The sequence below is a fragment of the Chinchilla lanigera genome, unplaced genomic scaffold (genome assembly GCF_000276665.1).
Source record: "Chinchilla lanigera isolate Chin_1 unplaced genomic scaffold, ChiLan1.0 scaffold00026, whole genome shotgun sequence".
In the NCBI taxonomy this organism is placed as follows: domain Eukaryota; kingdom Metazoa; phylum Chordata; class Mammalia; order Rodentia; family Chinchillidae; genus Chinchilla; species Chinchilla lanigera.
Window position 1 is genome coordinate 3947865 of NW_004955427.1, and position 22574 is coordinate 3970438.

Genomic DNA, 22574 nt, shown 5'->3' on the forward strand with positions numbered 1-22574 from the left:
TGTTTCATGCTTTCCTTAAATGTCATCAATTTTGAGCCTTCTCCAAGGCATTCCTGCACGAGGAGACTAGATCACTGGGTTAGACTAAAGGTGTTCTCATTCATACAGATCTTGCTCCGTTTGTGAATTAGCTAAATAACTGCCTCAGCTTTGACCATGTGCTGTTAGGTTCATGTGTAAAGTTTTCTCTACTACTGAAAATTAAGCACTCCCAGGATCAGCAACAGCTGCTGAAAGTATTAACTGAGTGTCGTATTACATCTCATTATATTTATTATTGTGGGAAAAGAAACCATGTCCTTTCTCGGTTTTATGAAGATCAGGAACATTAGTATCATTATTCCTTATGTGGTAGTTCATCAATTTTAGAAGGATTGAAGAATGCAACGAAAGCTAAGCAGATTCAAGGAAACTCACACAGAGACGTCATTTTGCCCTAACTGCTGGGACTTGGTGATTCTCCTGGGACTCACCTGTGAACCGTTGCCCAGGAAGAGAATGAGAATCCCCACGAGCCACATCAGAAGACCCTGGGAAGACTAGTCCTCAGAGAAGCTGGGACTCACTTATCGTGCACAACTCATTTGTGTAGTCATGGTGCTGGTGCTGTGTTGAAGACGCGAAAGTGAACTAGGCGGAGAAGGGCTCTGCCCGTAGGGAACGCTGACGTCGGAGAGAACTGTCAAGGGAGCCGGCTGTTCAGGCGCCGTACTTCCCGCCATTCCACGGTGGAGGCCCCGGAGGAAGTAACCCGGGAAGATGAGGGTCTGTGAACGAATAAGAGGGACCCTGGTGAGACAGTGGGGGCGAGTGATCCCTGATGCAGTGTGCTCAAAAGCCGTAGCAAAGAGGGCCAGGGAGGCAGGGGCATTATTATCCAGGCTAGCAACCTGGGATACGAAGCAATGTGGGGGCAGGAGTAGACTGATGCGAATCTGTTAAGCCATGCCAAGGAATCTCGACATTATCCGTAAGTCATTTTGGACTTACTGGTTGTAGCTCTCTGAAGACATAATCTTTCTTTTACTTATGAAATGAGTATTTCTTTAAAAAAGCAAGTTTCACTTAAAGACATATAATAACATGAACAACACTATGTGCACATAATTCAAAAGCTTCCATGTTGCAGTTCAATCAGGACCAAAAAGATGACTGGTATAGTGTTACATTTGCTTATAATGTGCCTAGATTGATACGTAGCTGCTTAATCACTGAACTTGATCTACCGTTCTGACAGGTATCCACAATTCCTGGAGTAAGTTCTCATGGAAATGCAACTTCAGTACAGATAGGAAATATTTCAGGATACATTGATACTCCAGACCCACCAGCTATCATCAGTTATCTGCCTGGACTTCTTTACAAATTTAGCTGTAGTTATCCATTGGAATACCTGGTTAATAACACCCAGCTTGCTTCGTAAGTTCATGTTCTGTTCCTGCTTTCTCATATTGTCCTTATGTTCGAGTCCTTGTTTGTAAGGGATTTGTAATAATAGCAGGCTATGTTGAGAATAGCCAAACTCAATGCAATAAGAAACGTATTAAGTCTAATTATCCACCTGTATGTATATATGCATGTATGTGTGCATCTGTCTGTCATCCAACTGTAACTCTACCTGCTGGTCCTGCCTGTTCCTTCCTGCCTTAGGGCCTCATGTGGGGTTTTGCTGATCTAGATTCCAGGAAGTCTCCCTGACTTCTGCAGAGGTATATGGGTGCCTGATTCTCTTGGAAAGGTAACCCAGGACATGACTGAGGTTGTTGCTCACAGTCATGTTTTCACTTATGATTTCCAAAGTACATATGTTCTTCGAAGCCATGGCTGTATCCACATCATAATATAATCACCAGGATTGGTCAGATATATGGGGCGATTGTGTGGAAACTTTTCCTTTGCAATGTTGGTGTTTGTTACCATGAAGTCCTAGTTATTATTTAATCTTGGTTTCAAGGTAACATGGATACTCTATTGGGTTTCTGTTTAAAAAATGCTCATAGCTGATTTTAACAGCGTAGCAATGATAAGTAATTTGGCTGAAAGCAAAAATGATGTGAAAAATGAGAAAAGAAAATCCTTGGTTAAAAGGATAGAGAAGTAGGGGGAAGCATTTCTCACTTTGCCTCTGCCGCCCACACTGAACACATTCCTCAGGTCTAATATCTACAGAATATTCATTTATTCAGTCAATACTGATTACACATCTACAACTTGTAATGTGATATTCTAGCAGTGAGCAAAGTAAAGCAAAATCCTTGATCTCATAAAACTTCCAAAGGAAATGATGAAAGAATATTTCCATTCAGTTCAAGTTCTAATGAAATGTTTTCTCACATATGTAACACAACATTGAAAGAAGATGCCTTTATATATGAAAAGATCTGTCTTTTTATTATTTATTTAGTGATTTTAAATAACATACTCACTTAGGTCTAGTTAAAAGTATGTCAGCTGCAAGGGTTTTCATTGCCTGACCTCTAACAGTCAGGTGTAACTACAAATTTTAGCTTAACATCCCATCGGCGCTTTCTCTCTTCTGCATCTGTTCCAGGTCCTCAGCTGCTATTTCTGTGAGAGAGAACAACGGAACATTTGTCAGCACTTTGAACCTGCTCCTGTACAACGTGAGTGGATGAGGGAAAGGTGTCATATTCGCTTTCATTGTTATGAGGAGCCATTTGTGGGAATGGTTTCATACAAAAAAATCTATTGAAGTCACATTAATCCTATTATACTTTAGGAGCATTTATCCATCTTTCCTACCACTTTCATGTATCTTAGTCATAAAGGTAGCTACAAACTCCATTAAATTTTCTAAAAGTTGACAAAGGATTTAAATTTTATATCAGAAAAGTGATTCAGTAGTACTTACTCCAAGTGTCTATCTAAATTTACTTGTGTATATATATATGTATGTGTGTATGCACAGCTCTGGATGGCGTCAAGGTTTGGGGAGAATATTTCCATGGTTTAAAGGTACAGAAAGTCCAAATGATACTTCACTTGGAGGCTTCCTTGGAGATGAATGTGTCAATATGTTCAGTATGAGTTTGGCTAGTGACAGTTTTGCCACATCTGAAATAATTTGGACAAAAGACAGAGCATTGTCTAAACTTTCATCATGTAAATATTGACAGTGGCAGCGGAATGTGAAAAATACATGCATTTCTATTTATAACTGTAACATTAATCCCCCAAATGATATTTTAATGTTGATTAAAAATTTTATTCATACATTTTAAATGCCTGATTTAAATATCAATTTTTCAATCTATCAACCAACATTTTTGTAAATTATGAATCTGATTTTTGCATTATTATTCATGTCATCATGGCATTGGGTTATAATTCATGCAGCTGATTTAAAAGTCAGTGCTTTACACTTTGAATATAATGAGCTATAAATATTGTAGTAGGACATTTTCCAAAGGCATTTAAAAAATCATGTTTATAAGTTTGTAGTCTGACACCACAGAGCTCTAAACAACAAATTAAAATGTGTTAGAATGGAGATTGCCTTTCTGTCATTTCTAAACTTCCTTCCGCAAAGAGAAGCTGCCGGGTTACTTGGTTGTATAATAATCACCAAGTATGTGTGAATATTTGTTCCCAATATGGTCAGATATTTCTTACTGTTGTGAGAAGTATTTATATAAATAACTAAATTGGACAGATTCTATCTGTTGCTTTATATGTGAAGCTCTCCATGGGAGAATTGAGGTGAAACATTTAGAGTCAATATTATTTACTGTAATTGAAGCAAAGATAAGACTTCTGTCTTAAAAAAGTAAAAAGTATGTTGGCACAAGATTTAATGATGTTTTATTTTCTGGGAAATTAAATCATTCTCACTGGAAAAGCAGCAAATAAAAATGTTGAATTGTAGCACTGAGGACATTTGTTAAGGTCTACCACTAGAAATGGTACTGGAGCCCTGACATACCTTCAAAGAGTTTTTGGAAACCCGATGCTAAATAAAAGCCTATAATTTAATACTGACTTCAATATTTTGATTCTGTTGTTAAAGCTAACCAATTTTTTGATATCAGACCATAAGTGAAATAGGTAGTGCCAGAATTTTCCTCATTTTGGTGAGTTTGCAATACATACATTATTGATGGTTGAGTTTAACTAAATCAAAATTTAAATTGTTGTTTCTTACTAACAAGTCATTTAGTAAAATTCAATAATTTACTACAGAGTAGTTTTAAATTTTTCCAAAGTCAACAGATTTCATTTTTAGAGCAAGTTTAGCTTTATGGAACATTGATTAAAAAGTTGTAGCATTCTCATACACAGTCCTATCCATTCACATTGTTTCATCTATTACTGATCTTGCATTTATGTGAAATATTTGTTGCAATTGATGAACCTGTATTGATACATTACTGTCAGCTAAAGAGTGTAGTTCATCCCTCTCATTGTACAGTGTATGAACCTGAACAATCAGAATAACACCCATCCATCACTGGGGTGCAGGGTAGACGTTTGAGTGCTCCAGACGAGTCTTTTAATGTGATGCTATCATAATATTTTCAAGACATTAAAAGCTTACTAATTTTTACTACAAACAATTTGACAAAATTTCACAGATCTTTTGCAAACCATATTTATTATTCCTTTGAATGCCAACATTTAGCTACCAACTTTAATTTTATTGTGGTATTTAAAATTAAATACCATTTCATACCATTAGAAAACTTAAATACCGTTTTTCTCTTTTGCATGCAGTTTTTGATTTTTTTTAACCCAGAGGAGTGAAATAATGTTATATTGCCTATCTACTACTAAAGACTTATTTTCTGGTTTGTTTTTTGGAGGAGGAATGTTGCTTCCAATTTAAATGTAGCACGAACTTTTAGTTTATTTTTATTTATACCAGTATATAAGAAATGCAGTCAGAAAAATTATATTGATAAAAACAATAATTTTAATTGTCCATGAGGTTTTCATACATGATGGCTATTTTGAGTTGAATTGTGCCCTAATTTCTGTGTAATGTAAAAATAACAGTTTTCTCTTTGGACATTGAAAGAGAAAATGCCTCATGTATTGTGTATCACGAATTGTACCTAAATGTTGTGTTTAGTGTCTTCTGAGCAGGTACAGAAACAATAGATCTGCAAAACTGTTGTGGGAATTATGAATATTTTTTAAACATTGGAATAAAACTAACATAAAATTGATTACAGGAACTATACAGCACTGAGAAGAGTAGAGGCAACTGTACCAAATAAAGTCAAAAAATTACCTCTTAGGTAATGATTCTCAGGAGGAAAACGTTGATGATTAATGATGAAATCACAACTGAGTCATTTATGATTTTCAAATAGTCTAGCAATACACGACTTGTAAGGGAAGCAGACATTCTTTGGGACAATACAGATACAAACATATAAAAAAGCAGCTGGTTAATAAAATGTAGTTTACTTGGAGACACTGGGAAAGGAAGCAAGGAGATCATTAAATAAAATGCTACCTATCAGATATGGTTTGAAGAGTTGTTATAATTTATAACAGAAATATAGAAAATAATTTGAAACACAAAATAACAAGATAACACTTTCTAAATACATTTTATATTCCATTATTTATCTGGTTTTACTTGAGAGTGAGATATTCCACGTGAATATAAATTTTTTTCAGAAGCGAAGTATCCAAACTATTATTGCTTTAATTTTAAAAATTCAAAATATGTTGATTTCTTTCCAGCTAGGTATTTTACCTGTCTTTAGTGACTTTAAGACTTCTTAATGAACATTAAAAATGTTCTTTTGTTACAAAGCTGCAATATCTTTAGAGTTGCAAAACTCAGACAGTGGGGAAACAACTTCCTGCAAGGCAAAACGAAGTGCTTAAATTTTGAGCATTTTTCTATTTGTATTCTGTATTGTTTTCTGTATTTTTCTTCATTTTTAGATTATAGACACTCTGGCTTAATTTCTAATTTGCTGTTTTAATACTGTAGGTTGGGGAATGCTATATAGGCTACATTGCTATACATAGAACTGCTCTAAATTAAGGGCCAGGACATTAAAATGAAGCCGTGAGACACCATTCTAAAAATGACCATCAAGTAGTTTGGTGCTGGACTCTGTGGCATGCATTTTGGCAATTCAGAGAATGCGTTGAACTTTTTTTTTTAGATTTCAACTATATTTTGGTAATTTCAAGTTAGCAGAGAAGTGATTTTGGGTGAATAAAAATCAACAAAAGTGTAAGGCCTAATACTCCAAAAATAAAGACTAAACTGATTTCCTTTAAAAGAACTGAACATTAGCACTAATATAATTTAAGAAATGAAATACTAATTTAAATAAACAGTGGCTATTGGCTATTGAGTAGTAAGCAAACAATATTAATCACTGACCATTGGATATAATTTAAATTATGACTATTAACAATTATGGAAAGGAAAATATTTATCAACAGAAATCAGTTTGCTACATAGGTATGGTTTAAGGGAAGTTCTGCTAGAAGCCAGAGGATTAAATAAACTCCTTTGGTAGTGGGTTGTGTATATTTATGCTGATTTACCTACCGTTTTTCTACAACACTGTTGTAGGTGGTAACTGCGCTTTGTTGGAAAGCAATGACAGATTAATTGTTTATTATTTCATCCCTAGGATTCAACCTACAGCCAACAGCTAATTATCCCAAGTATAGGATTACCTCTGAAAACCAAAGTATTTGCAGCTGTGCAGGCTACTAATCTGGATGGCAGGTATTTTCAAACTCTGACATTTTGCTGGCTCCCGAGTCATAAAGTTAACTCATTCATTTCTAAATTCAGTTGAAAAGTATTGTCACTGCTACATCGTTTAGGCAAACTAGTAAGAAGAAACAAAAATTTGCAAAGTTTAAGGGCTGACAGTCATTTTATGTCATTCATTGGAGAATAACAAGTCCTCTCACACAGAAAGAGAGGTGGTGGTTGGAAGAAGGCATGGGGAGATTTTTGAGAAATGTCCAGAATGTGCTATTTCTTCATCAGGAAGATGATTAACCAGATATGTTAGTCATTTTTGAACACTTTTGATTTTTGTACTTTCCTGTATGTATATTACTATTTAGTAAAAAAAAAAACCAAAGAATTGTCTCCATAAGGATATGAACCAAAATTATATTTATAAGTATTCAGGACCACTTGTGCAAAGAACAAAATCAGTTTAGTTTTCTACAATACTCAGGAAATTTAGACTGATCAAAACAGAAGTGAAATTCAAAAGCTGAAGGTGTAATCTTGTCCTATAAAAATGTAATGTGTACATTATTTGGGGATGTTCTTGTATATTGTTAAACTTTGCATACTGAAGAGATTGATATATTCTAGAATTTTGGTTCTGTTTTACCTTCTGCCTTTCTCTCTAATCACTGATATATGTGACTGCCTTAAAATACCTTAAAAAATACAGGATTTTTGTGTTATTGGTATTCACTTTCCATGTGTTTGTTTTCTTCTGACAGCTACAGCTGAAGGAAGCCATGTTGAAATCTAGGTCCAGCCTGGCCTTGTGCCTTGTGGCTTTCTTCTTCCTCACAAGCCGTCCATGGTGGACTCCCACGCCCCTGAGGCGGGCGTGTGATTTCTGCATCTGCCTTGTGTTAGAGACAGTACTTTCTAGAAACAGAAGAGCACCGTTCGCAGTGAAACACACAAGCATTTATGTAGCTTACGTTGCGGCATTTTTCCTTTTGAATTTGATTATTCACTGACCCTTTCCACAATTTTCTCTGTGTGTGGCATCAGCCTTAACCCCACATGTGGGGATGAGAATTACAGATTTTTAAACATGTTCTTTCTAGAAGAAAGTTTTAATTAACAAGAAGCTTCTACTAATAAGTAACAAAAACTACATTCCGTGTGATAAGTTTGTTAACATTTAGGTCCTTTGGACTAATAACCAACATCCAAAAGGGGATTCTGCTCATGTTTTCCTCCTTTTATTTTTAAAATAAACAAAACAAAACAAAACACCAAAAGGGGATTCCAAGTTGAGATTCTGTTTGCCTCTCTCTGCAGGTGGAACGTCTTAATGGATTACTGCTACACAACCCCATCAGGAAACCCAAATGATGACATTCGGTATGACCTCTTCCTTAGGTAGGTGGCTAACTCTTGTGCTGATACCGAAGACTCAGTTGTAGACAACTGAAATGGAAACCCTGGATTAGATGAACAAATGATAGGGCAGTACTGTGGTTTTCAGATTTAAAGGTTAATGTTTCGAATTTTTAGTCCTTTGATAGCTAGAATTAAAGTTAAGAACAGTTTTCAATACAAAATGCTGATAAGGCTTTTGTTGAATGAGAGTTGTAACTATGTGAGGTCCACTAAGATGTTTTGTTCATGTTCAGGAGATGTGAGAATATTTCACTGTCTTAGTAAAACATGTTAGGACATTATTAGCAATAAGAGAAAGGCAATGGGATGGTATTATTTATCTGCAGCTAGCCCATATCATATGTCAAGGGAGAGCACAATTAAAGTAATTGTCTGGATAATTTAGACTCCAAAATGCTTTTGATCATTTATCAGTATTTAATATGAAAGTATATCATAGCCTACAACTCTTTTTTTTTAAAGTCAGAGCCAATAACTTCAACTTCATTCCCCGATAGACAATGACAGAGTGAATGTAATCTACATTTGGAGGAAGGGGACATTGATCATAAAACCATGCAGTCATTCTAGCTCCTTTTCAGCATTTTTATCTGACAGTAGAAAAGAGAGTCAGGCAATGTCTTCTCATCAGGCCTGCAAAATGCAGTTGGCTCTGATCATTACAGCTTTTTGACACATGATGGAAACAATATAATGGGAAACCAAAGGAATGTGTTTTATCAGCTAATTAAGGTTTAGGTGATGTTCAGAGGGTGTGGTCAGAACAGACATACACTCTGCTGCTGGAAATATGGTGTGGGATGTCAGTATGTATCAAGTTTTAAGAGATTTCATATTGTTTCATTTCATTTTCATAAATTGAGAAGTATATTTTATAATATTTACTGGGTTCGTCTATTGACATTATTTAAAATAGTAAAACCCAGGAAAAAATGGGAGATTCAGCAATAAGAAGGGAGAAGCAGTGCACTGACAGTTCACACAGATACTATAGTCAGGTGGTTATTTATTAAAGGGAGAAAGAGTTGGCTTTTTTTTTTTTTTTCTCTTTTTTGTCTTCTTGGTTCTTATAGCCTTAGAAATATGTAGCTCTTTAATATTTAAGTATATTAAAATATGAAGGGAAAGAATCAGTATAAACATTGTATATATACAGTGGGCCTCCATCCCTATGATAGGACAGAGAGTAAGGAAAATCCTCAAAATGTTCTCAGTTGTTATTTATATATGGGAACATTTTGTATCACTCCGTTTTGCCATTTCTCTTTTGTGAAAATTTCTCTGATGATCAAGTATTATGCATCTGCAGTGTGATCCTCAAGACTACTAATATGAATACGATGGCGGCTTAATTCCGAATCTTTTCAGTTGTGTCAGAGAAAACTTGCAAGAGGAGAACATGTAACAAAACAAACATGAAACAATGGCCCCCTCACACAAGCTTCTGCGAAATGACACCCTTGTGTGAATCTAGGCAGAGAATGTGTCCAAATTATGATCAGTGTTGGTCAAAGTAGTTAGGAGGAAGTAAACACTGTGCAGGAGGCAGTGCAGAGAAAAATGGAAGAAAGGGAAGCAAGCTGGGAGCTGAGAGGTCCTGCTGGCGGCGGTCTCCCGAGCACCCTGGAGAAAGGCACGTCTGCAAGCGGAGGGGCCTCTGTGAGTGAGCGGCTAGGCGCACGGGCAGGATCAGTCAAAGGGGCTGGAAAAGATCAAAACGAAGGGGTAGCTAGTGTCCGGAGCCTCAGAAGCGGTAGACCTCATAAAGCAGCAGTAGCAGTACCGCTTGTAAACCTAAGGGTCACCGGACAAGAGGGGGCTGCCCTTGTAGGCAAAGCTGGGAAATGGGTCCGAGGAACAGAGGGGTGATGGTAAAACTATCTCAAAGTTCAGTAGGGTAGAGAAAACGCTGCCGTACGGGTGCTACACAGCTACCCGGTTCGTCTTTCACTGTGAAGTAGAAGAAGGAGCCCGGGATTTGAGGAAAGCTTTGAAAAAGTTCATCACTGACTCGCAGTTGCTTGAGAGTTTCCTGAAATTAAGAAGTCGAGGGAAACCCAAAGTTTTCAAATATGAATACTGAACAAGTACAGTCATTTATCAGTTCAATTAAGTAAAGAAAGAGGTTGAAAATGCCACAAAACAATTTTAAAGATGAACGAAGTTCACCAGACAAAAACATATTTTCATAGGGCAGATGAAATTTGTACTTGAACATTCCAATATTAATTTTAAAATAATTAAAAAGTAATTATAGTTATGAAGACAGAATTATAAGAACTCAGGTGAGTAAAAATAAGATGCTTAAAAGAAGGCCTGATATTGTGAAAAAGGACAGGAAGAATTTAAGATGAAAGTAAGAAGTCTATTACCAAAAAGAAAGACATAATTAGTAATTATTCAAGAAAGCACAGACACAGAAGAAAGTGCAGAATGAGACATGGAAGACAGAAATAAGAAGCACAAAAATATAAAGGAAAAATTAAAAGAGATCAAAACAGGAATGATAGAAAAAGGGTAGGTGAAGGAAATTTAATATACGTATAACGTGCATAGTTAGAATCCTCTCAAATGAAACCATAATAACAAAAATATTTAATAAGATAATTTAGGGTCATTTTTCCAAATTTAAAGAAAAAATACTTAAAATAGTAAAAAGATACTTTGAATAACATTGAGTTTTCATAAAGTGGAAAGTAGAAAAAATTGAGAAAGACAGTCAGAAATACAATAAAAATTGGAGAATTAAACCTAGCTGAAAACTGAATTCTGGTGGCCAACAATCAGGTAAGTACACAGAAGATCTAAATGAGATGATCAGGAACGTGTATCTCCAGGAGAAGCAATTTATAAAATGTCAGAAAAAAGAAAGTCTTTATTACTCTGAAGTTTGAAAACCTCTGACATTTATATAAAAAATTGAAATGTAAACCAACATTTTGTGATCAGTTAAGTAAAAAGTAACCCTACTTTTACTTACTTTGAAAAAATAAGAGAATTATAAACTAATGTAATAGAGAAAAAAGAGGTAAATGACAAATAAAAATTTAGAAAGATGAATAGGGAATCAACACAGAAATGAGGTGGTTATGACCCTCCTAGATGTCACAGTAAAAACTCTAAGTTATAAAAGGAATGTGATATTGTGTAAGAATGTACATATTGGTAGAAGATATAGACTAGTTAGATAAATAGATCTCAAAACATAAGGATTTCTATCTGATAGACTGTAGAGCCACAAATCAGTGGGTAAAGCAGATTTTTAATTACTGAATTTATAAGCACAAGAGATAAAATAGTGTGGGCTGTACATGTCACTCAATACAGCATAATAAACTATGAAGTATATCTTTAATTTAAATGTAAAACATAGTTTTAGAAATGGAACAGAAGAATTTGCAAATTACCTGTAAAACTTTACAGCCAAACAGCAAACTAAAAAGATTGGGAATTTACACAGCAAATCAGGAATGATTCCTCCTGCTCTCCGAGAACTTCTAAGCACGGGAGAGAGAGAGGCCAGCATCACAGCAGCACCTGAACTAAATACAGAAACACTTTTCAGAAAGGCAACAAATGGCTCTAATGTATAGGGAAAGAAATGCAAACTCACACTGAAACAAATGTGAACTAACATTACATGGTGATAATTTCCTTTTATTATCAAATAGGGAATAGTCCAAAATTTTACCAATATACTTTGTGAATGAAACTCTGAAAAAATAAGGGTTGTTTTTATACATTGCTGCTAAAGTCCCCAAATGGCAAAATTTGTAAGCAATGTGGAAATAGCTTTTAAATAGAAGTATATTTTATATATGACATTTTTAATGTGTTCTACCTTATATATCCTAAGGATATTTATTATTGTTTTGTTTTAAAAGACTGAATGATTAGAATAATGAAAGTATACATAAAGCAGGAAACTGATCAAATAAACCTTAGCAGATGTACATGCTGGAATACTATATAGCTGTGTAAAAAGAATGAGAGGCTCTCCACATAGTAACATGGAAAGAGCCATAGGATATGCTGTCAAATCTTTTTTTAAATATTGGTTTAAGGAGGAAGGGACAATAAGAATATAGTCTATGCTTCTATTTTCATGTATCTTGGGACAATGCAAAAATAAATAGTCAGTTCTGAAAGGTTCGTGAAATGATGTGGACAAGGGCATAGATGGGAGGGAGTCTTCTCACACTATGTATTTTATAATTGGATTTTTTAACTCCGTGAGAGTACAGTGGTGCCTAGGTTCACAATTGTGTTTATTTGCAAATAATTTGTTTCCCAAAAGGAAGTACTTGGTGAAATTTTGTTTCTATTTGTGAACTCTGCAACTAATGGTGAACAGGAGCATGATCACCTTTTCCAGAATCGTGAAATAAGTTCATGAGCGGAAGTACACTGTGTAATTCTCCTGAATTTGATAGGGATATTGTAATCACACACTACTCTGTTTAAATATTATGATCTAGGTTACTCTTGTAACTCGTAACTATTGAATTAGCTTATGCTTTAAAGAGCATAACATGGCATGGTTCTATTAGTTCATAGTGTAATGAGGGGCCCTTAATACTTCAGGAATTACATAATTTTAAAGACTCGGTAGACTTTCCAATGATGTGCTGTTTTCACACTCCCCGAAATGCAGCTGTGACAAAGATCCTCAGACCACTGTCATTGAAAATGGCAGAAGCCAGCGGGGCCGGTTTTCCTTTGAGGTGTTCCGATTTGTGAAGCACAAAAATCAGAAGATGTCCACGGTCTTCCTCCATTGTGTCACCAAGCTCTGCAGAGCTGACGACTGCCCCTTCCTTATGCCAGTACGTTTTTAAACACCTTTCTCCTACACTGTTGAAGTGATCTCAGCTTAAAGGTTATCAAATGCCAGGTGCTAATTTCTACCTATGCATAATGGCTTGAAGTAGACTGTATTGCTTCATCTAGTAAAGATCTATTGAATGCGTACCTTTTGGTAAGTATTATATGGGGGATATTGAGATGACGTATTCATGAATTCAGTTAGCTTGTATTTTAGTGCCATGAGATGTTCAGGCGAGAAAGAAAAAGGTCTCATGGCACGAAGCACACAAATGTATGTGCTGTAGGAGGAGGTAGTGCTCTCACACGGAGAGATGGAGAGCAGGGAGGGGAAGAACTGATGGACCGGGGGCAACTCCAGCTGTGACCCTTAAGATAGACCTATCCCGGGGGCAAAGTCAGGAGAGTGAGAGACACTCCACGCTCTAGGACGCTCGAGGTCTATGGCCACATGAAACAGTGTGAGCCCATCACAGCAAGGCAGGAAACCCAGGAGGGGTAAGCGGGTGCTGGAAAGTAGGACATTTGCCAGACGGCCCAGGAAGCTATAAAAGGTGTAGGTTTTTAACTATCATTAAATGATAGAGCCAGTGAGTGGTGAGTAAAAATAAATAACACATAGCCAATATTAAATACAGATCGTTAGTAGTGCATTGAAAAAAAAAAAACTTCTAAAATTCTATTCTGACAGGACCCCTAGAGCTACATCAATATGAGCAAGAAAAGTGCAAGCATTTTTTACAATTTGAAGTAGCTTTAATATATTTATATTTATGCTCTGTTCGTGCGTAAAGACAAAGCTATTTCTCCACGCGCACTGATCTCTGGTCTCTGTTGGAGGGGCAGGGGGTACATGGAAGTCCACATTACTGTGAGCCTGCGCTGACCGGTATTTTAGGGAAGAATTTATTAAAGGCTTGAGAGAAATAAAAGTAGAAAAATTTGATAAACACAGCTCTTTTTCAGGAGAGCCATCGAGCTGTGTAAATTAATGAAGCAGCGCACCATTACAGCGGGAGGAAATAAGAAATGTGGCCCAAGCCAGGACAAGAAGCAGGAGCCGTTCCGCGCTCAGTAATTAAATAAACGCACAGAAGGAAATGAGTAAAATTGAACATGTGGTGTCTCTTGCAAAAGAATCTGCTTTCCAAATGGCCATAAAGAAACGAGTTTGTGCCGGGGCGGAATTTCACTCGTTTTCATTAACACCTCAGGTCTGCGGCCACAGAGAGAGGAGGGACGCGGGGGGCAGGACCCCTGGGAGCCCGCAGAGCGCTTCGGGAGACGCCGTGCTCTCCGCCGGCCCCATCATCACGCGGAGCGGTAGGAGAGCTTTGTCTTATCCTAGGAACAGATGCCTCCAAAGGGGTCGTTTCTGGGCTTCCGAAGAGAGCTCAGTGGTCCCTAAGCAGCAGAATTAACTGTGAGAGAAGGTCAACTTTGGGTTCACTGGGATTTCTTGTTTGCTCACACGGACACTATTGTCCTCCACACATTTCCCTTTTTGCACGCGCGCGCACACACACACACACACACACACCCTGGGCTGTTGCGCACTGCCCTTCCCTGCAGGTCGTGCTGACCCCCTGACAGTTCACCCGCCTGGGTGGGCCCACCGCGCCCTCGCCCGGAGCTCCTGGTTGGGTTCCGGATGGCACTGTCAGCGGAAGGTGGCACGGAAACGTGAAGTCCCTGCTGTGCTTGGGTTCTGAGACGGCCCTTTCTGGGTTTTTCCCTCGCTCCATTGCCCAGGAAACACGACTTTCCCCGGCGAATTTCCCACATCTTTGCAAATAACCCCAGTACATACTCCCGAGCTGGCCCCCTGTGAGCGCCGCTTCTTCCCTTCGGGGCCCCGCGCTGCACATCCCCAGCCAGTGCAGGAGTTTGTGCTGCAAAGGGACGCACTGCTCTACCCAGACGTCCTCCTGTGTACCAGCCTGGGCATAGCGCGCCCGCAGTCACCCACGCACTCACAGAGGGCCCCGACCTCAGCCAGTGCGAACCCGGAGGCACGGGAGTCGTCTGGATAACTCTAAACTCTGACGCTCACCCTGGAAAAACTGGTTCTAGGTCCAGCTTTGGTTCTTATAAAGCCGTGAGGCTTGGGATTCTACTTCACTTCTCTGGGCCAAAGATTCTCCATGTTTAAAATAAGGGGTTGTACCAAGTATGGCTGAAGATTCTTTCTAGTTTTGTGGTTCTAAATTGGTCCACAAAACAGAAGAACCCTGGTTTAGATTATACACTAATAATATTTTTTCCATTTTATTTTAGCTGTAAGGCCCTTCTTATTATGTTCATTTCAATTCTCTTTACTTTTTCACTTGTGCTGCTTGTAAAAAGCAAGTTTTCCAAAAATAGGTAAATGATAAACTAATAAGCGGTTTTGCCTAAAAAATTCTAGACAATTGCTTTAGTTATTTACTTCCTTATGTTTTTGCAGAGGTGCCATTATTCTAAAAGAAACTAATAGGCCCTTTAAATGATGCAGAAATTATTAAATATGAAATTTAAAAATTAGTCCCCCATCCCTCTAATGGTTTGAAAATGACTGGTTTAGGGTTTATGAAAAGCCCAATTCTTCACTGTACGGAACGGTAAGAAATTGCTCATTGAATTACCTTGGACCGAAACTCAGTTCTTCTTGCCAGTAATTAGGAATGGTTTTTGGTAGGCACAATAAAAAGTGTTTTTCATTTCTCTAGAGCACATCTAGAGTTAGTTTGCTGTGAAACCGTGGAAGAGATATCTTTCTGTTCATCTTGGGTAAATGGCTTTTCTTTCTTAATAACCTCCTTGCTTTCTTATCTGGGCCAAATCAAATTTAAACATTATAAATTTTAATAATTACTGTAAGATATTTTTTCTTAAAAACAGACAAAACACTTATAAGAGTCACTAATCCCAGAGAAGACTGCCAAATAGAAATCTCTGATTCTGCCATGGCTAACCAGTTACCTAGGTTTGCAGTTTTCGAACACCCCATATCCAGTGGCCCAAAATATCTACGCTAGGGGCTGGGGATTTAGCTCAGCGGCAAAGCGCCTGCCTGGCAAGCGCGAGGTCGTGAGTTCGGTTCCTGGTACCGGAGAAAAACCAAAAAAAAAAAACCAACAACAACAACAACAAAAAAAACAAAATATCTACGCTAAAAAAATCAAAGAGCTAGCAAAATTCCTCTGATAATACACTCAGATCTCTTCCTTTCCAGTTTCTGACCCGAAGGAATCACTTATTCCCTAGCGCGCTTGAGTTGTCGCTGAGTCACCTCAGGTCTCTCCACCTGCAAAGGCCCTGACAGATCGAGTTCCAACCTTCGGCACCGCCTTGGCCACTCACGCTTTCTGGAGTTATTATTTTGATAAATGGCGGTAGCGCGGTCTTCTCTGTTTGGTGATCGTGGTGGTGGTGGCCGCACGGCCCAGTGGTTCACATGTAACAATCCTGACACTGCAGAACTGGGATGTGCACACATTTATTTTAATTCCACCTGACCAAGGAATTCAGAATTCCTGCCACGCCCACCCATAGGCCAGTCCTGTGTAAGTGTAACATTCAGTGTGATGACTGGGGCTAGCTCTTTCTTTTGCAAACTATATTTTTTAGCTAGAATTTATCTCTCCAGGTGGTAGGGCTGATTTTATATAGACAATTGCAAGCCAGACTTGATTTGCTGTCTTCAGAGTTCTCTGATACTTGAAAGTTTTGCTCTATTTGCTCACCAAACCACTACTTTTCCCTACATACCTGACTTAGCTCAAGTTTAATAAAGTGTCAAACCTCCTGATTTATTTTGATTGTAATGAAACTAAATCTATTTTGATTATTTCTTTATTTTCAATTTTTATTTATTTTTTATTTTGATTATTTCTAACCAACTATTTCAATCCTTTTGCTAGTTGATTTAGGAAAATATTCACATTTTTCAAAACATGAAATCCTCAAAATTACTGAAATATTCTTATTTAAAGTTCCCAAATGTTAAAATTGCCTATGTGGAAAAATGCTTATAGGGTACAGTTCTGGCACAAATACTTGAAAATAATAATATCCAGTTGGTTTGTTAATATAAATTTCTGTGCAGAAGCCCAAGCCAAACTCTTGTCAAGTGATATTATTGAGTTTTATGGGTATTTAATATTTCCTATGAACATATTTATTTAGCCTCTGCTTGAGATAGGTGCTTTGCTAAGAACTGGGCTACAAATTTTGCCTTCAGGGACCTTAGAGTTCAGAAGTAGGTTGTTACCAAACGTAACAGAGTGTGAAGTAAAAAATTTAGAGGTAAAATTTCATGGGAAAAGATCTTTTAAAAAATTGTTTTCTAGGGATAAGAAAGGAGATATTTATTCTGCTTATGTGTCCGCACATATTTTATATTTTCCATTTATTCTAACTTTTTATATGAGAAAAAAGCAAAGAATGACAACAAATCTGCTCTTTCTGCCTTTGAAACAGCTAAGGCTTTGCCACTATTGCCTTCCTCTGGATTCTCAGGTGGCTGTACATTCTTTGAAGTGCCCACTGTGTTTGGCATTTGAATCTGCTCCAATTTCAGAGGACTCCATGTGCTTCTCTTAGCATGTGTGTAAGTGAAGAGCAGGCGCATTTAAGGGAAAGCAGAATTGTGTGGTAACAAAAGTTTCCCGGAAAATGTCTGCCTCCTCTTTTGGACGAGACAATGCTTTTTATTACAATGACACAAAACCGGGGACCATCAGAGACAGCAACTCAATAAAGCAATTCTACTTTTATTTACCTTGAAATATAATTCCAAAGAGTATTCAGCTATTTTGTTGTTTGACTGTTCAGCTGCCTGTGGCAGGATGCTTTCATTTTTTCAGTTCTAGAAACAGGAGGTAATGTGCTCATGTGGCGCACGCGTAGGAAGATTTTGTCCACAGCCAGGTGCTCACGGGTGACATCTCACACACTTCGCGACACAAGCTGTGGTAACAAGGGGAGCGGAGGAGGTAGTCCGACTCCTATTAACCTCCAATGCAGAAAGTAGTGAGGGATTCATTCAGCACGTTTGTCTTACTTGGAATGCTTAGTAAAAAGCCTCCTATTCTTCGGTACATTTTTAAAAGCAGTTGAAGTGTGATTTCTAAAAAAGAGAAGAACTTTAAAGGAGAAATTTTGAGTATTATACATTATCCTTTTATGTTCCATCGAGGCAGCTTGTCTTGAAAAAAGACATGTAGATCTTATGGATGAATTGGTTACAGTCCATTCATCTCCTCTATTTCCATGAGGAAGAATTGTCTTTCTAAATTGGTGTTGATTGGAAGTTAGGATTTTCCTGAGAGTGTCCTATAATGAAAATCTGTGGAATTTTTTCCTATTATAATACAGTGCCCTGTTCTAACAAATCCTATGAATAAATGCTGTAGTAATTTTGAACATTGAACTTTAGGATCAGATAGGAAAAACTATCATTTTTGCCAAGATTCATGCCCCTGAAAAGTAATAGCATTGGACGTTTTATTAATGTCTCACTGAGTTCTCCCATTAACTGTTTTAAATTCTAGTCCTGGAATTCTTAGCCTGAGGTGTTCATCTCTATAACCAAAAATATTTTCCATACTTGCCAAGTTTATATGATTTTAGAAAAAGGACTCTGAAATGGAGCTTGGATTTAAACATATGTTTACCTTGCCAAAAGGTTGTGACAGGTAGAAGTGTTTTCATCTGTAAAACGGGAGCAGCAATAACATGGTCATCATTAGAAATGTGATAACGTGTGAAATAGTACTTTATAAAGCATGCGGCGGTATACACATTTTAATTACAATAATATTTATTCTCCAGAAATAAATGGTGAACTCCATGTATTTTATGGTTCAAATAATTAACACTCACAAGCACGTACATGTGTTAACATAAATATGAAATCCAATAGTTGCATAAGCTCAAGGGTTAATAGTGACATGATTTCAAATTGGACAACAAGAATTAGGAAAACAAGGGAATGTGTTTAATGTTTAATTATTATGTTTGCCAAAGAAAAGTGAAAACTCAATAGCTGCAATCTTTGACTTAACAGATGTAAATAAAATTACAACTCAAATCCAGCAATCATTTTTTTCCTTTCATTTATTTATTAAGTGCGAATTTATCTACTTGGAACTTAAAACAATGTTTTTGAAGATCACATTGGACAAATTGGCAACACTTAAAATAGAGTGGCACTAAATAGTGACTATTTCTCTGTAACAGAATAACAAATGGGAGGTTATAGGGCCATAAAAAATGTCGTAGCTGTTAACAGCTCCTGCTCCTGCTAACCTGACCGGTGAGATAATGATGAAGCAAAGTTGGAAAGAAAGAACATGACATAATATACTTTGAGATTCCACTCAGATACCTCGGGAAGTGGCGGGATGTGGACTTGGGAAACAGACAGACAATGAGACGTGGGACAGAAAAGTGGGAAAGCAGAATGTGTTGGGGCTGGGGATTTAGCTCAGCAGCACAGCACCTGCCTGGCAAGCGCAAGGTCGTGAGTTTGATTCCCAGTACTGGAAAAAAAAACCAAAAAACCAGAATGTGTTAAGGAGGATTTGCATTTGTGCCTTCCCTTTGGAGCTTGTGGGTGGAGAACAAGAGAAATACAGGTACAAAGTTCCTATGGACTCAGGAAATGGAGATAAATATTTGGAGAGATTTATTATGTCTCTTTTCCTGTTTTCACTCCTTAGATGAGACGCCAACCAACAATTCACAACTTGGTAAGATGATTAGCATTTATTACAAACAAAAGTTCTGCATTTTAAAAGTATTTGATGGCCAATTATAAAAGTGAATTAATTAAATGTGATGAAACAAGTCTTTTATATTTTAAATAGCAGTTCGTTGATGATTTTGAAACTCATATGATATATTGGCTAATTGTGGTAGCATCTTGTAGTTTGTTGTTTTGCTGTTTGTTTATCTGTTTGGCTTTGATTCACTCCTTTGGTGTGTTTGTGACTATCTTCAGGTTCTCTGAATGCACCTCCTTTCCAGCTGAACACCATTACCAGTGCGCTGATATCAGGAGTGGTTATTCTGGGAGTCGTGAGCTTTTCCCTCCTTTGTTCACTGGCCCTTCTACACAGGAAGGGGCCCACCAGTTTGGTGTTGAATGGCATAAGAAATCCTGCCTTTGACTGATTATGCCAGAGCCTGCTCTTGGGGGAAGGCTTAACTCACTGTCCCTGTATGACTGCAGTCAGTGTTCCACCAGCCTTGAATGCCAGCTATAATTTGATATTTGTAGGTTTAATAGATTTCACAGTATAATCTCCTCAGAATGATGATAGTGAAGTAATTTTTCTAACGTTGTTATTGTTACTTTTATATACGACCAGCCCTATTTTTATGACATCAGTGGGCATACTGACAATAAGTAAAATATGTTCAGGACTTAGATCTTATAGGATGAGTCATATTTAATTTCATTTCAATTTTCTTTGCCTTGTTGGTTTATGAGATAAAAAGTTGGCATAGAAAAAATATGGAATTTGTTTCATTTTTTCCCTAAGTCTTAAAGATCTTTAGATTTGCATATGTGGTCCTACCATGAAAGGTGATTTTTCTTCTATTCCATATATTCCAGCCTAGGATGCTATATTGATTAGACCATCCAAGTTGACTCCTGAAACTTAGATATTCATTCCATGACCTACTGAGTTTTGGGCTGATTTTCAGGTCTGAAAATAGACCTTAAAAGACAAATAGAAAACCAAACTCCTGGGAAATGTATATCAACCGAGAGACACCCACTGCACAGCTAGTATATAGGAAAAACAGTTGCTTCCTAGTATATAGGAAAACCACATCAAATGCCCTCAGATAGTATTAATCTGGAATGACTGTGATGGGTTTTCTCATTGTGATTCATGTTTGAGAGACAAAAATTTGGCATGAACAGCAGCATATGTTAATGCCCCTTGTAGGGAAACAATTCAGCTGCTACTGCAGCTGTGATTCCAGCAATGAGGCAGTTGTGACATTCTCCTCCTCCGCCGCCTCACTTTCATCCTCTTTTGCGCTGAGGTTCTAGAGACTGAACCCAGGATATCACTCATTCGAGGCAAGTGCTCTACTCCTAAGTTATACTCTAACTCTGGGAAAATTATTCCTATTCAAAAGTCATTGTGTGAGAAAACAAACTCTACTGGGAAGAGGACACTATCACCACCTCTTAAGCTTGGTGTTCACATAAAGGTTTATAACAACCCTGGCTCCCTTTTCTTCCTAAGACAAAAAAGAGACTTACAGCAAATGTAATTTGTAGGAGTTTGCTGGTCTCTACTTGAATGAAGTGGGGTTGTTTTGGCCCAATTTTTGATGTCAGGCAAAACAGTCTAGTGAAGCCTTCTTTGTAAGGTATCTGCTGTTAGGTGCCATAGTTGGCATGTGATAAACACAATTTTCTTGTAATGGTAAACTCTAAGAGCATTTGACTCTTTATAGTTTTTCGGATTGTTTTTAAAAATCAAGTTTGAAGCAGTTCATGTTTTTAAAAAATAATCAACCTGCTCTTCGTTCAAACTATCGACACAACTGAACAAATAAAACAACTCAATGAGAAACACCAAAACTTAGCATATATGACCACTAGAAGTGCTGTTTAACTGTAAAATATAGCTGTAATAACTAATTTTTATTCAACATTCATGCTCCATTATTCAGGACTTATTTTATTATACTACATGCAAATCATTGTGCAGTTTTAGATTTGCTTGAAATGGAGTGTCTACACTGTAAGTTAATAAATCAATCAGCAAGTCAAGAAACACCTTTTCTCCAATTTGCCTGAATATTTCAGAAGCAAGTGTTTGTGTTATGCTGATTAGCTATATAATTGCTTCTGCTTCTCTATACTGAGTTTCATAAAGTGAAACAAGACCTGGAAAATCTCTAGGTAATCTCCTCAACATCAAAAATGTTTAAATCACTTAAAAAACCAATCTCTTCTTCCCTCTATTACTTCAAAATACCTTTGAAGTGAAAATTGTGACCTTTATCAGTGCTAAACTGATGAACAGATCATGCTACTAAGTGGCTCTGTGTGTACATGGGTAGTATTGAAAAATTCTGGTAAATCTACTTCAGATACCTTAAGTGAATTGCTATTGATCTGAGGATTAAGTTTTGTGACTAGGACATTATATCATTGAAGCTGGTTTGTCAGTTTGATTTTTATGCTTTTGGGATGGCTACTGCTTCAGCTTTTGACCTTTTAAATTCTATACTCCATTTTATAGAACTGAATAATGGACATATATCATTTTGGAAGCAACTTAAGTCTCCTACTATTTTTTGCCACCCTTTCCTCAATTTTGGGAGTTATCACAAAATAAACCAGGTCTGTTTCATTCAGCTTTGTTCTTACAGATCTGCTGCTATCTGTAGTATTTAGTTATCCTGCGTTTTCTGGTTATTGTAGCATGAAAACCTTACAAAATATGTGCAAATGTCCCTTCAGTTTTAATACCTCAAACTGTTTTTTTGCACTTCAGGGGTAAGGTCTGATGATGTGTAAAAGATGATTGTTTAATAAAATAATTACAAATAACTACCTTGAAAATATTGGCTTGGTTTTTAAAAACACATATTGCTTCTTCTCAGTCGA

The 22574-nt window shown here is 37.1% G+C and overlaps 1 protein-coding gene across 1 annotated transcript in view; it reads left to right on the forward strand.

Moving 5' to 3' along the window:
• Positions 1–22435, forward strand: part of Zpld1 (zona pellucida-like domain containing 1) — a 43834-nt gene extending 21399 nt beyond the window's left edge. Inside the window, exons 3-10 of the mRNA XM_013515061.1 lie at positions 1238–1419; positions 2552–2624; positions 6627–6724; positions 8024–8104; positions 12780–12951; positions 14164–14272; positions 19654–19683; positions 19935–22435. Coding sequence (XP_013370515.1) covers positions 1238–1419; positions 2552–2624; positions 6627–6724; positions 8024–8104; positions 12780–12951; positions 14164–14272; positions 19654–19683; positions 19935–20107 — 918 coding nt within the window. The 3' untranslated portion in view covers positions 20108–22435. The remainder of the gene's footprint in view (positions 1–1237; positions 1420–2551; positions 2625–6626; positions 6725–8023; positions 8105–12779; positions 12952–14163; positions 14273–19653; positions 19684–19934) is intronic.
• The last annotated feature ends 139 nt before the right edge of the window (positions 22436–22574 follow it).